The sequence below is a fragment of the Paramormyrops kingsleyae genome, chromosome 1 (assembly GCF_048594095.1).
Source record: "Paramormyrops kingsleyae isolate MSU_618 chromosome 1, PKINGS_0.4, whole genome shotgun sequence".
Classification (NCBI taxonomy): domain Eukaryota; kingdom Metazoa; phylum Chordata; class Actinopteri; order Osteoglossiformes; family Mormyridae; genus Paramormyrops; species Paramormyrops kingsleyae.
In genome coordinates, this window is record NC_132797.1 from 35558738 (window position 1) to 35574168 (window position 15431).

At 45.4% G+C, this 15431-nt stretch overlaps 1 protein-coding gene across 2 annotated transcripts in view; it reads right to left on the reverse strand.

Annotated features, from left to right (window-relative positions):
* Positions 1-3226: 3226 nt before the first annotated feature.
* nrp2b (neuropilin 2b) overlaps positions 3227-15431 on the reverse strand; it is a 69646-nt gene continuing 57441 nt past the window's right edge. The window contains exons 15-17 of one of the 2 annotated variants that reach the window (XM_072714808.1): positions 14970-15002; positions 5915-5977; positions 3227-5053 (exon numbers count right to left, since the gene is read on the reverse strand). In XM_072714808.1, coding sequence (XP_072570909.1) covers positions 4749-5053; positions 5915-5977; positions 14970-15002 — 401 coding nt within the window. In that variant the 3' untranslated portion in view covers positions 3227-4748. Of the gene's footprint in view, positions 5054-5914; positions 5978-6425; positions 13252-14969; positions 15003-15431 lie in introns of those variants that run through there. The other variant, XM_072714810.1, reaches the window with a different exon arrangement.

A 15431-nucleotide genomic window follows, 5' to 3' on the forward strand; every position in this document is an offset into this window, starting at 1 on the left:
GTAAATTAAAATCTAGATATAATGATTTAGTCTTTTAAAATTAATTTTGGAGCGATAAAAGCAAAAGAGCTGTTTCGGTAGACTAAAGCATGTGGAGTTAAAACAGAGAGCAATGTTTGTGATAAGAACGTGAAAGAGAAGAATCCTACAAAAATGCAAATGCATCTGTTAGGTTCAAAAGGTACTGTTCTCTTTTATCATGCATGAACAACTACGGAAAAAAACTAAAAACAATAGATATAGCATCCTAATGAAATAAAACTGAAGCTATTAATGAAAATAAACAGAAAGGAATAAAAAATATTAAAAATCAAGATTGCATTTGTAGTGTAGAGGGTTAATTCTCAAGTATAGAGTCTAAGATATTGATGGCCAGATACACAAAACACTATCTGGTCCTTCTGTGAGGTTGAACGGACACTGTACTCTACAGTGACACCTGCTGTCAGATGGCCAGTTACAGCTCTGTGCAGCTGGGCGGTTATCATGAAGTATGAAGCCAAGACGCCGAAGGAAGAGGGTGACAGCACACAGATGGAAGGAAATATGTTGTGTGAGGTAAGCATGTGTGTGTTAGCGAGAGACACCTAACCCAGGATTAGCTAGCCACTGCAATTTGGGTAAAACTGGAATTAATTAAAATAAATATGACTAAACTGGAATAGAAAGGAAGCTAAAATAACTGCAACTTAAGTCCACAAATTATCTGCATAAAGAGAAAATATTAATTCATTCTCAGAAGATATTTTGAAGGACCTGTATCTCACAGATAACCAATATGAACTAACGAAATTCTCTACTTATACAGTAACATCAATAAGCCCAATAAGGAGAAGGGTCACCCTTTGCCTAGAGAACAGCTTCAGATAGGCAGAAGATATTTTCTCTGTGCTTCAGAATATCCCATAAAAGCTCGATGATGGGGAGGCTATGGGAGGCGTTTGACTTTATTCTGGTGGTCATGAAAGCACTCTAGCATTCATCTATCAATGTGTAGGGGGGCACCATTGTCCTGGAACATGGGCACATCATGAAGGAACAGTGATTGCCCCCTAGGCTGTGCCTGGTCCTGTAAAATGGCCTTACATTTAATGGGTGTTAAATTATGAGCATGCAGAGCAATCGTTGTATGTAATGACTCCCAAAAGATGGCTGTTCATATCATTACAGCACTCCAGCATGTTTAACTGCTGGAAGCGAGGGTGAAAGATGACTCATGGGACCACATTACCTTTTTCCATCTCTCTAGGGTCCAAGTTTTGTTCACCTCATACCAAGTTATATGTCTTTGTGCATTTTCCATGGATACTAAAGGTTTCCAAATGGCAGGCATAAATTCCAGCTCTGTGAAGCTCACTATGTTTACTGAAGACTGGGTCACAGATGTGTCGATTCAGTCCTGTGGTGATTTTGTGATGCTTAGCAACCTCCCTGTTGAGTGTCCCTCAGTCCGTTGATGAACTTGGGCTTGTGAGGATTGTTCCGCTGCCAGTGGAGTTGGGCCACGTCTGGCATATGCTGTCATGATGTCAGAGACTGTTCCCATTGACACACTAATGACTTTGCAGTTTGTGTGATTGATGTACCTGCAACTCAGGCCCCAACTACTTCGTTAAGTAGTTTGATGCTTTATGTTACTTTGAAAGCTCACGTATCAAACTGCTGATAGTCAGATGTCTCATGGCTGACACACACTGCTGACAGGTTTCCAACTTAATGTCTTATCTATGCAGCTGCATTTGTAATTGTAATTTACGTCATATAGTGGAGTATTTCCATTATTTAGTCCACCCCCCGTAGATCAATATTCTGTAACAGTCAAGTCAAATCATCAATTAAGGGGTAACACAAAGAATCTAGGGAACCTGTTCTGGAAAACAGGAGACAGATAAGATAGGATTTCAAGAATTTCATGGTATAGAAATGTGTTTGTATTGTTGATTGAGTGAGGCGAGGCGAGGCGAGGCGAGGCAAGGCAAGGCGAGGCGAGGCGAGATGGCAGACCCACTCCCTGAGATCACCTGCCCTCTCTCTCAGCCTCAGGCTGCCCCTTCAGACCTTGATGTCCAACCCTTCCTAACATCTGACACTTATTCTGTCTTCCTGTATTTCCCTTGTGTTGAATCTGAAACAGCTGTTTTTTCCCCATTATGCGAAATCCTTCCGTCTGCACTCCTGCACTGCAATGAAGTCCCCATTTCATGCTAGCATCCCCAGTCACATGGTGCAGTTCACCATCCTGCCTGGAGCAAGCCCAACTATATCTTAATGAAGGTACAATATAACCATTATGCACAGTTATTTCTGAACTACAATGAAGAACAATGAGCATACAGGAACTGACATTATGGTCTAAATGACTATATTGATTCTGCATTTTTTTAACAAGTACATTTATTTTTTTCTTCCTCCAGTAACATTCTTCACACTACATTTTCCTGCAAGGCCTGAATGTTCATGCAGAACCTTAAAGCTCCTTTTCATGTAATGTGATGCAGCGCTTCCCTCCCTCACCACTTACCAGACCTGTGTGTGGTCTGGGCGAATACCCAGCCTCCTACTGCCCGCTTCAGAGGGCACAGGCTAGCCGGGCATCCCGCTCCTGTCTGCTGTTAAAGCTGGCAGTGAACCAACCGCAGGGGTAAAAATTGTGCCATCCGTGCAGACTTTAGCCGCAGCTCTCCTGTCACAGTCCGAGAGCAGCAACGGCAAAACAGACTTTTAGGGTAAAAGATAAAGAGGGTGTAAGTTGCACAGAGGTGAGTACAGAGCAGCCAGGAGAACAGAGAGCTGGCATAGGAGTCTGGAGGGGAGGTGGGGGGCACAGTGTAGCATGTGTCTCCTTAATGAAGGCCACTAACAGAAGCAAGCTGGACTGAAGTGGTAAAACTCAAAGCATAGCATGCAACCAAGGCCCAGCCTACTTCGAAGGAGTAGCGAAGACATATTTTTACACCAATATTATGACTTCAGCTCCAGTTTTTTCAATACGGTCTCCCCAGTGTTGAGAATGCTGTGTTTGTAACATGCTGTCGGCTATCAAAGACAACCCCCTGTGTCCGAGTCAGCACAGACATTAAAGGGTTCTTTATCCACTAATATTGTAACCTCCATTGGTTTCAGAAAAGATAAGTTATAGAGTGCTCACGTAATTGTATAATCTTTTGCAAAAATACCTGTGACCAAGATGAAGATAAAGTCATGTCTTAACAAAACTATAGAAGACTTCAGAACAATATCAATCCTTTATTAAATAATATTAATAAAAAAGACCATTTCTGTACAAAGTCTACAAACAACAGCTGAACATCTGACCACTGCCGGGATTCCTGCATCTGCGTTACTGCCCCCGGTCCCAGACAGGAAAGTAATACTGTCTCCACTCAACGGCAGAGGTCCATCAGGCGAGCTCCAAGGCACTTGGTATAGGGTCCGGGGGAGGGTCCAAGGTTGGGGCTGGACCCCCATCAGGGGGCCAATCATGGGAGCCCCTGCTCACCCACCCAGCTCCCCACCCCCCTCGCTCCGCTCATTCCGGGTCCGTTTGGCGCACCGCGGAAAGACGCATGGTTCTCTTTTCACATTTGGGCATCGAGAAAGAACCCAGAGACAAACTGACGCGGGATCGGACCAAGATTAACTGAAACACAAAACCAGCATCTTCTTAACCTTCAGCGCAGTTTGGGAAAAAAAAGATGTTAAAATGAAAAAAAACATAAGGCCGAATCCTCCAAGGCCTCAGTGGTTGTTATTCAGGAACGGCTGTTTCTCCATGGCTCTCCTCCAAAGATGCTTAAGGCTCAATAGTGTTGTCCAAAAAAAGTGGTTTTGCTTTCCAGCTTCCATTGTAGGTGTACCTTTGTTGTCTGAGCCCTGTCCAGCTCACAGCTGGTGCTGATCGAGGACAGAGGGCACGCTCTCTCTCCCCAAATCATGGCAAGGGTGCCCCCGCAGGCAGCTTGACGTCTCTGCGGCCGGGACCGTCTGCAATCCATAGGCTGCTCCAAGACCATCCTCATCAGTTCAACCAGCCCATAATGTGTGGCTGTGCACAAATCCTCCTCTCTAAAGTAAAGCACTAGAAGACGATCTGCATACTAAATCCAATGCACTTAACCGAACACTTGAATCTAATTTTAGATCAAATATTATTTTCAACTTTCTCTCATTTTTTTTTCCCAAAGACTGGCAAACATCTCAAAACAAATATATGAACTTTCGAACAGAGCACTTAAGAGGCCTAAGACTGGCGGTCGACACTGAAGAGGCGGAGCTCGAAAAATAGTGCAGACAGCAAGAGGGAGGAAAAACAGAAGCTGACGCGATACTGAGACACAGGTCTAAAGCTAAACGAACCAGCCCACAAAATATTAAACTGCGAGTGCCTGCAAACGCAGGGCAGGCAGAGGCTAGCCCAGCGACCGCCTGTCAGGACAGTCCTGCGAAAAGTGCAGGTCTTTAGAACTCTATATTTATTTACTTGATTTTTTGGGATAGGCAAAGACGTGATATGTTTCCGTGCTTCCTGTTCGCGGCACTGGGAGCAGCTCAGCCACACCCAGTAGTTCTGGTCCGAAGGCCGAGCCGCACTTCAGCAGCAGGAGGTGACGTGAGGCCCGCGCTGTCCCTCCCTGCACAGACGCCCTCCCACAGGTGAGCGAGGGAAATGGAGGGTGACAGGAGAGAGAGAGAGTGAGAGAGAAAGAGAGGAGCGTGTTCTCGTTCGGCGGGCACCGCGGGAACGCCGCTCACGCCTCGGTGCAGCAGCGCTGCTGGTTGATCTTGACCTTGTGCTTGATGCCGTCGTACAGCTCGAAGTTGTAGTTCTCCAGCGTGGTGGAGCCGCGAGAGCCCAGGCTGCCGTAGGAGCAGGAGCAGTAGAGCAGGAGGCCTGCACAGACGGCACCCAGCAGCACGCCCAGCGAGCTCATCACGATGATGGTCACCAGGATGGGGTCCAGCGTGTACAGCCAGGCGCTGTCCTTCTCCGACACGCGTGTGACAGGCGGCCCCCCCGATGGCCCCGGCGTGCTCCACTGCAGGAAGGGGAGGCCTGCATCGGGCGCATGGGAGATTTAGGAGCATGTAAAACCCTGAAGCATTTAAAACGCCTATAAAGGCATGCAGCTCCCCAGAAGACCACAAACATTCAAGAGGGTCGTTTTACTGCTTTCCTGAGGTGACACTCCGCAGCAGTAATAGATATTAAATAAAATTTCCTATCTTAGACGGGTGGTGTGCACAACCCCCCACTCTTTGGCCTGCTATTAACAGGACACCATGAATTACACAAAAATGAAGACACGAATGGCTGCCTTGCTCTTTCTCTCCATTTGCTTCCTCCTGTCCCGGTTTCCTGGGAGAGACGCAGAGCGGCTGCAGCGAATGGCACTGTCTTACCCCCCGAGAGCTCCTCTTAACACCCTCCTGCTCCCTGGCCGAAGCTCATAAAAACAGTACAGGAATGCGTTTGTTGTTCATTTAGCTTTGGCAGCGCCAACGTAAGTGACATCAAGCGACTGGTAGCCAAAAGCTGTGGAAGCCGCTGATTGTTTCATTATTTTCCTAAAGGGAGAATGAGGGTAAGGCTGCAGTGAAAGACGAGGCGCTGGACACATGCTGTTCCACGCTTTAATTAGCTTTCGTGGCCCTTTTTTCTCCTGGACAAAGACTTTCCTAAGAAACGAGCGAGATCTTACGGCGCAGGGTCTATGAACGAACACAGCCCGTGAGGTGGAATTGGCGTTTGTGAGCCCCGTTGAAAAGGCACTTGTGGTGGACGCAGATCTGTCCATAGCTGTTTACTCTGTTTATTGGCTGTATTTTGCTGTGCTGGGGAAGGTAAGCTATACAGAAACAACTAAATCATCCTACTCCCGCTTTGCGTAATTAGACGCATATTTCTCTGGCTCACCTCCATCTATCTGCTTTTTCGTGTTGACGGCACGCTCATCTTCAATGTCCACAGGCCTCTGATCTGTAGCGAGGAAAGAAGAGCCACTTGAAGCAGGAGATCACAGTATCACAGCCCAGATAAGCTTTTGACTTGTCTGGAATATCAAGTAGCAAGAAGACTTAAAACAGCTTTTAGCAAACAGCTCACAGTGTCAATAAAAGTAATGATCTACATAGCAAGCTACCTGGGGAGATACTACTCAGCAGGTAAAAGCCTTGTGAAGCATTTGAGAAGCTACTAAGAACTGATAGAACAACCCAAAATTTGCTACTGTGCAGCTGTGAAAATGCAGGTCCATCTGGCCTATTTTGTTCATTAATAAGCCACGAATAATGCTTCCAAGAAACACACACTATCTTTCAGTGAACAAGTTGCCCACAACAGATCAGCAATGGGGGATAATTCTCAACAAAAGGACTGGGAAAAAACAGTGATTAAAATATGCTGACATCATGGACACATACGCCAGTTTGTATAAAAATATCGCTTTATTATTACATTGCACACAACATATTCCAAGACCATGAATTCCACAAGCTACTTTTTTGTTGTGAACAGGCTAGGAGCTGAGGTGTAACACAGCATAGGACAATCACAGCCAGACCCCTACATTCACTGAGAGGACACCAAGACTGTCACCACACTCTGACCTGGTTTGCATTCCGTCAACAGTGACATGCGGATTTCTCTGTTACACGTGACTCTCACTCAACAGTCATGCCAGGCGGCAGGGCGACCCCCCAAGCTGCCATCGCAGTGCTTTTCTATGATTTCTCTTCATCTTCATCCTTCCAGCTGCAGTCTACTGTTAGTCTGAAAGTGTCTCAGACCAAATGTGGGCTGAGAGAAGACAGCAGCGGTGAAGAGTGCCCTAAGTGCTGAGAAGCTGCAGTATGCAGGGAGGTAAACCCTCTCCCCTCCTCTGCAGATTTAGTGGCAACAGATGTCCACAAACATCCCGTCCTTGAGTTATTGTGTGCTGGACCAACGACCACGAATGGGTGAAACCTGCAGTCGCACAACTAATGTCCATCCCTCAGAGCCAGGTGACAAAGCACATAAGGGGAGGGGGGAGGCCGCTTGGCCTGGCCGCTTCCTTGGCAAGGCTGCTGTGGGAGATCTCTCTCATTAGTATGTCTTTCAGGGACGGCAAAAGAAGGGGGCGGGCGAGGGGAAAAAGCAGACTGCCGGCTTAATCAATGTTATCTGCTCCATTAACTAATTAAAAATATTAAGAGCTTTGCATGAGTCTGCAGAGAGATGTGGTGCCTGCTTTTGATTTAACAGGACATCAAGAGGACCTGCCAAAGTTTTACTACTGCCTCTGCATTTGAAAATCCCCAACTACGACAGCTCAGAGATAAGAATGCACGCCGAACCCTGCGGTCTTTCAAGCGACTCCAGAAAATTCTGCAGCATGAGTGGGTGGGAACTGAACACCGTAAAAAGAGCCGCAGATGTATGTATAACTCTGCACATAGGTGCATGTAAATATGGGCCTTCATTAAATAACCCATTCAGTACTTACATTTGTAGCCATCTTTGCACTCAAGTATTAATAGACAGTAAACCATCTGGTTATAACATAAAAATGCCTATGACCACTTTGAGCAAATTACGGCCTGTCACTGCGATTCCTTTACTTTGAATTGAATGTCTTTTTTCAGAAGAGTTTGTGGCTCGTGACAACATTATCCATCCATTTATTGTTGAATGGCTGATCCAGGTCAGGGTCGGGGGGCCTGGAGCCTATCCTAGACAGCACAGGGCACAAGGTCGAGGCACACCCTGGGCACGCATGCATACCACACACAATCATACACCATATGCAACGTCAATTAGCCTAACTGCATGACTGTGAGGAGAAACTGGAATAGAGTCACGCACAACATTCAAGTGACTGACATAATAGTCACGACCTTGAAGTGTCTGTAATAATGGCTGTGTTAAAAGGACAATCCCCTCCCATCTGTGCATGTAACTCATATTTGTTAATGCTTTACATTCATTGCACTTTCATAATGCATTCAATGAACATTCATTGCACCTTCATAATGCATTCACAGAACAGTCATAAGCAGCATGTAAGCATACCTTAAAACCCTAACACACCTTAACAGCTTTATTTTAATAACAAACATTATATGATTATATGAATATGCTTGTTATTATCATATAATGCTTATTATTAATGGACATTAAAGCTGTTAAGGTATGTTAGGATGTTAAGGTATACTTACATGCTGCTTATGAACGTTCTATGAATGCATTATGAAGCTGCACTGAATGTTTTACGAATGCATTATAAAGGCATTATGAAGGTGCAGTTAATGTTGAGCATTACCCCATATTATAAATACAAGGTCATAGTAAGCCTGGAGCCTATTCCAGGTAGCACAGGGCACAAGGCAGAAGACCGCAATACGGGGGTGTGCGATTTTGTTAATTAAAATGTCTTCACGACCTGCCTTTATGGAGAGATCGTTAGCGTCGTGATACAGTGCACTTTCTATCAATTGCAGTTCTATGGCTCATACACCTATCTAAAGTTGTTTTGTCAGGCAAATTCGTTTCGATACACCAGTAAACCGGTAATGGCTAACAGTAGGCAATGCTTTGGATTTCTTACTTTCTCCCTTTTTCCCCTCATCCCAACATGCAGTGAACATGTGACACATCCCTATTTGACGAAGTATCGGAATGGTCAATGTGGAACAGCTGATCCCTCAAAAGAATTTGACATCAGTAATAGTAACTTGTCTGGGTTTTCCAAAACTGACATGGCTTGAACAACAATTATTTGCAAAGATCCACGTCACACATTGGATAGCAACAGGATGAACCTTTTTAACCACCTCAAAAGAAAACATCTGCAAGAATATGCTAAATATGTTTCACTTCTACATTTTTCACTCTTATAGGGCTACATTTTTTTAAAAACAGGAGAATTTGTTTGGTTTGTACTGTTCAATAAAACCAACATAAAAAAGAATCATTATAAGATCGTGGACTGTGATCCTGTCTAAAAAAATTGTGACGTATTGCCATATCGCTCTACCACCTCTACCATTGCAGGGCACACTGTTACACAATATGAGCAGCATAGACGCGCTATATTACCTAACCTCATGCTTCTGGTTTGTAATGGGAAACCAAAGTACCAGGAGGGTCTCCAAAGAACATGGAAAGAGCCTGCAAACTCCACAAAAACAGAGCAGAGGTGGGATCTGAAGCCTTAACAGTGGAGTTGTAAAACAACATGGTCTAACTCCTGACTTACCATACAGTTTTACTTGCCAGGCAATATGATTGGTGGAAGTACCTGCTAATGATGTGGAGCCGACTGAACTTAGTCAGTCATTCCATTCATTCATCATTTGTATCTGTGACACAGGTAATTCCATAGTCCATTCAACTCACAGTTCTGAAGGTTGCGTCCCTTCTGTAGCCCTGGCTGATGTAATCAGCAGCCATTCTGCACCCAATAAGTACATTAATGACACACTGTGCCAACATGCAAGAAAAATTCTTTGACTGAGCATCATCCACTACATGCTGCTCCTGCAAATTCTGACATCTATACATTCAACCTGACCTTCTTCAAAACATTGTATGGATTTAGTTCTATTTGCAATAGGGACATTGATCGAATGCAACTTAGCTGTGGGTTGTTATGGGGTAAATTCCCCAGTGAGGGTTTATTACTGTCTCTATTGCCACTTTCTCAATAGCCATCAGTCATCAGTATAATGGTGAATCGATAGTCAATCAACAGTCCATCCAGCTAATCAGTTCAGTAGGTCATGACAGTCAGCCAACTGAATTCCTCGATTCACTGTCATAATGAACTGCTCACAGTGCACAGTGGTGTTTTGGTGTGTGTGTCCTGTGATAGACTGGCATCTCAATCAGGACCCACTCCAGGCTTTTACCCTCTGCTGCTTCCCATAGGTTCTAGGTGACTCTGACCAGGATTAGAAGTTGGAAGATTTATGGATTACCACACTTACTTCTGTACTCAGAGCTAGCCAACTCTGAATGAATGCATGCAACAATAACAGAATCATTTAAGATGCTATTTGAACTAACAACACCTTAGTTCATAAATGTTGACACTATTTAATGGATTATCCACAGCATATTATCAGAGTAGGCTGGCCTTCCAGAAATCCATTATTATTTCAGAACCATCCAAGGGGAAGAGCACGCCTGTGTTATCAGTAAATGTTATACATTTTATCGTTGGTGGAGGACGGCACTTTCACCGCAGCATTTATCTATATGACTGTATATCTGGATGACTTTGAAAGGCGCTTGAGACACCTGCTCTGGAAGGGCATTACTTCTCAGATTCTAATTCCAGGTCAGGCAGGGTGCTTCTCCAAGTTCCTCAGCTTGTCAATAAGCCCCTGTAGACTGATATCCTGCCCAATAAAGTTTTAAAACTTGACACTGAATGATTCCTGGAAAGCCCACTTACTTACAGGGCTGCATGGAGAGTTTCTCTTAAAGACAGAGCATTTTAGTTGCTGTCAGTACTACAAGGAATATGCCTTTCAGACTACGGATTCAGGAAATTCAGTCTACATCAAAGATTCACTCTAAAAGAACACAGCAATGGCGTCTTCCACAAAGAGATGGTGGGGATTGAGGAGAGTCAATTGGTCAGTGCCTGCTAAGGGTTTTATGTGTGCTTTTGCATTATAGATACACTGGATCCGATCTTCAAGATGGAAGCCCTTCAGAGAAAAGCTATATACAGAAGGTTTTTCTTTGATCTCTGCTCCCACTTTACGGGCAACATGAAGGCAAAGCCCCAGCCCCTCTCCACAGGAGAGCCGAAACATCAGCCACTGCTGAACGGAGGGTCTGTCTGCTTTTTTGTCAGGTCATATGGGTCTTGTAAACAGCATCCGACTAAGGCAAGAGAAGCAAACTGGTTTGCTGGAAATCATTCAGCACATTGGGAGCATTTCCCATTGATCTTATTTGATGTCACCTTGTTGCGTTTAGTCTGTTTGTACGATCTGTGCGTGTGTTGTGTTCTTTTCGGTAGTAGCCCTGGACCGAAACCTCTCTGCGAGACGTCTGCACACAGGCAACTATGCGCCGCACTTTTCAGATATTAGTGCTATTTACCATTACTCTTGTCCTCCATTTTACTACCCGATCCAAAAAAATCTTACTTGGCTCCTCCTCCAAAATCTCTGAGCTTTCACATACTGAAGGTGAATGCATGATAGAATATTTGGGTATGTATAATATATATATATACATGTTCATGTATTTATATTTATAAACACATTTTCCAAATCAGAGATTTATCTGGATTATTATGTATCATTCTCTGTGAGCCTGTAAGCTAAAATCCTAAAAATCCTAAGAGCAGAGCTACTGATGCAGTTATGAGAAGATTCTTAATTGAATTTCTTGAGTAATAATATTGGCACAAGTATAGACCCGTCACCTTTGAAAGTGGATAAAAGCATGTGCAAAAGAAAAAATGCAATTAATCATCAGAAGGTAAGTGGGGTTGCTTTTAAGACTGTTATATATATATATAAAAACAGGATTTGAGGTATCTGACCTTTTTCAATCATGAGTGTGACATCTGTGACTCTGGTATTACAGTCTCCTGACATATTTCCCACTTTTCCTGCCTATACTGTGTCTGTATAATCAGTTTAATATCTACTACTTTACTTCACCATTTCCTGGCACTTTCAGAGCTCAACATCATTTTCCTTTGTTATGACACTGCTCTATATTACAACACTGGCTCCTCTGCCAGATTGGACATTAAGAGTTAGGAGAAGCAGCATTCAGACTATCTCCTGAGAGAATCTATCTTTGACCACCAATACTCATCACCCTGAAGATTAAGAAATAATGGTTGCCAACGGCAGATCCAAAATTCTTTTGAATGTCTAATGGTAAGCTGCTATTTTACAGCGAGTGCAAAAGCCACTTTCATCATCCCTTATCATCCTCAAGTCATTTAAGAAATGTTTAATTTTGATCAGAGGAAGACAGTGCCAACGTTCTTCACAAAACAGAACCCACCGTTTTTACATTCAGGGAAACTGATTTCTCTTTTTCAGATCAGACAAGGGCATATTCATTCTGTTAACTATCCCTCATATTTTAGGATTCACTTACAAAAACACACACACACACACAACACATACTATGCTCAGTTGTTTAAGACACCCCCGGCCATGTTAAAATTAAGAGAACACCAACATCCTCCATCAACACGAGCGTATTTTTGTTCACTGCAAACAGTGAATATTACTAAGTGCTTAATCAGTTCACATGCCTGGCTTTTAAACACCTGACACATGTCCCTGTCAGCCAGCCCTAACTGAAATATCATAGTCTCTGTTGATACTACAGGACCTTCTCTTACATCACTAACAGTTTCTGCCTGGTCTGGACTCTCACTCAGTCTGCTGAATCCTTTCTCTCAGCCAGTCAGCCTGGTCTCTCCACTCAGTCATACAGTCTGTCGAGTCTCTCATCTCACTAATCTCCATCTGTATCGTCTCGATCGTAGGAAGTGGCTTCTTTTTCTCCTTATGCTGTCATAACTATGTTGGCATTACCGGGGCGACACTCTGACATCACAATCGGATTTGTCACGAGCCTGGGATTAAATCTTCACATGGGGTTGGGTCCCACCCTGCCGGAATTCCAGAGGAGGTGGGCTGGCACTAAGAGGCTCTGGCTGGATATTGGGTGCTAAACTTCTGGGCAGCAAACCCCGTCCTGAAACATCTCAAGCCCTTACGAACTGTCCACAAATCCATGTCCACAAGTTTTTTTTTTCTTTCATTCACATTTGTTTGCAGTATTCTTTAAGATGCAGCATCCGTTAGAAGAAACAAGGGCAGTAAACAATCCTTTTCAAACACCCACAGGAACCATTAGAGGTGCACGCATGTGAGCCCAGGCGCCTGAGAGATGTGGTTAGTTGCCATGGCACTGAGGACAGAGTCTACAGGCTTTGCAGTGGGAGATGTGGTCCTCCTTCTCCAGTCTAATGGAGAGCGTGGGCTCCACCCCGGGCCTGGGTGGGACACTGGCAGGGTACTGGGAGCTCTGGTAGACCACAGAGTGCTGGCTCTTCTTGGCCGCAACACGGTAGCGGTGGCAGCAGAGGAGCATGACCAGAGTGGCCAAACCCAGAAGCAGCAGGGCCCCCCCGCTGGCCATTATGTAATACCAGTAGGTAGGAATGGGCTGCACTGACACCGTGTCTACTGTGGGGTCACTCCTGCCAGGAAGGGCTTCCCCTGGTAGAGAGACACAGAAGAGTTGGCTAGGGCAGGGAGGCATGCAGGCTCAGCTAGCTGATCTACTTCATTAATCTCTTCTTAGCCCTAAGTCTTGTTTTGCACATGAACTAACCAAACATTTGTTGCACGCAAACAGACGTGCACATGCATGCCGGCCACCCTATCTTCACTTGGTTGTTGTCAAGGCAAACCAGAATCCTTGCTTCCTGCAATGTGTATGTACACATGGGTTTATATTTCTAAATGCCACATTCAGTAAGAAACCATGGGGAGGGAGGGTTACATGCGAAAATCAGACTTCGCTGAGAGCAGGAAACTGACTTCAGGGCTGCAATAAGTCGAGTACGAACGTGAATAAATATACTGTTTATTCAACAGACGGTTCAAAGTGGGTAACAGGTTGGGGAAGAAAGCCAGTTCGTGCAAAGAGTTCACTCACAACAGACAACTGGCAGGGTCTCTAATCCAGTGGTGGTGAGGGTTTAGCGGAATGCCACAGTTTGCACGACGGCGCTCTGGCCCTCTGACGGCTCTGCATTCCAGTGTGTCACTGCTGCTGGCCAAGCACCCGTGGAGAGGCTCCTCCTGCAGTGTAGCGCGGCCGGCATGCAGGCTGCGGAGACCATCTCTCCAGCGGCTGGCTGAGGAGTCTCCGAGTGCCCAGAAGGTGCTCTGTGAGTGAACTCTTCGCAGGGAGGGGCGGGGAGGTAGCTGCTGTTCCTGCATGCACTGCTCACTGCCAGACGATTTCGCCACAAGCCAAACTCCCCCATGGGGGATGCCCATTTATTAATGTGGCTCCCAGAATAAAACTCAAAACAAGATGTCTACAGTATGTGGGGAATGAAAACCGAAATTTCTGCCATCTTTCTGTTCTGCACTGCCTCTCGGGATGCTGGATCAGCGATAGTATCGTGCTGCATTAATAATACCATTTTAAACAAAAAATAAACCCAGATACTTCGAGACAAGTTCCCTACGTAGCGCTCCTGATACTGAGGAGAAAAAAGGAACCTTCACACCTAGAAAGTAGAAAGTATCAGATTCTGTGATACCGACTTCAGAAGAAAGTCCATGTAGCTGCTGCTCCGTCTACAAAGCAAACGATGCCCTCAGCCCAGGGCCTGTCTTGTCCCAGCTCAGTTTCTATAGACTCCTTGGCACATGGCACGGGCACAGTGGGTGGGCACAGGCACACAGGGAGTAAGACAAGCCATGATGGGAGGGGGGGCACCTGCTCCTCTACCCGCTAACAAGACCTGCCTGTATGTATGAGATTCTGAGTGCTGGCTGAGGCCCGCACACAGGAGCCTCTTAGAGGGCTCTCTCACACAATCCCGTCACATGGTTCCCTCTGCACCGGCCCATCATCATGCCCCGAAAGCCATTTGCCGTTCCCTCTCCCGGAAAACATGACCAAAACGTCGCTCCGAATCTACTATCAGCGCTGACATTTCCATTAGTATCGCAATGGCAACAACGGAGATGAAATTGCGGCATGCAGCTTCGCCAGGAGCACCGGACGACGGTTATCGAGAGACCGTGTGGTCACAGAGCGAGTGGCCCTAGCAGGATGAGCGGGCAGGGGGCAGGGGCAGCGCGCAGCGCCAGGGGCCCGAAGCCAAACCGGAAGCAGCATCACGTCATGGGCATTAAGCGCAAACATCTGCATAGGAAGTAAAATGGGTGCGGAGCGGTGACAAGGTCAGGCTTACCTGTCATGAAGGGAGGAAAGGCTGCAAAAGGCTCTGAAAAGAAGAAATAACCATGTTTATGGGGGAAAAAACAGACTGTAGAATGCAACTGTCATTTAATCAAAAGGATCTAGGAAATAAAAGAAGCAGAGGTTTGTAAATAATGCGAAAGCACCAACGTATGAAAATAACTCCCACAGTGACTGGTGATGCTCTTGGATGCCACCCTCATGACAAATTCATGGCGGGGAAGGGCGATGGTGACCCATTAACGCGGCTGTGCGTGGAGAACCGCGGAATACCGAACGCGTATTTAGAATGCCCGGAATGCCGGGACAATTAAAAAGAACACAGAGAGAGTCCATGGGAGATTTTTTGGCAGCGGTAACGTAGAAGCCGTCTGCAAGCTGTGCAGAATTAATAGATAAGGAGAGGAAGGTTTGGGAAAGAGAGGCTGTGTGCGGGCAGACAGGATAGATCTCG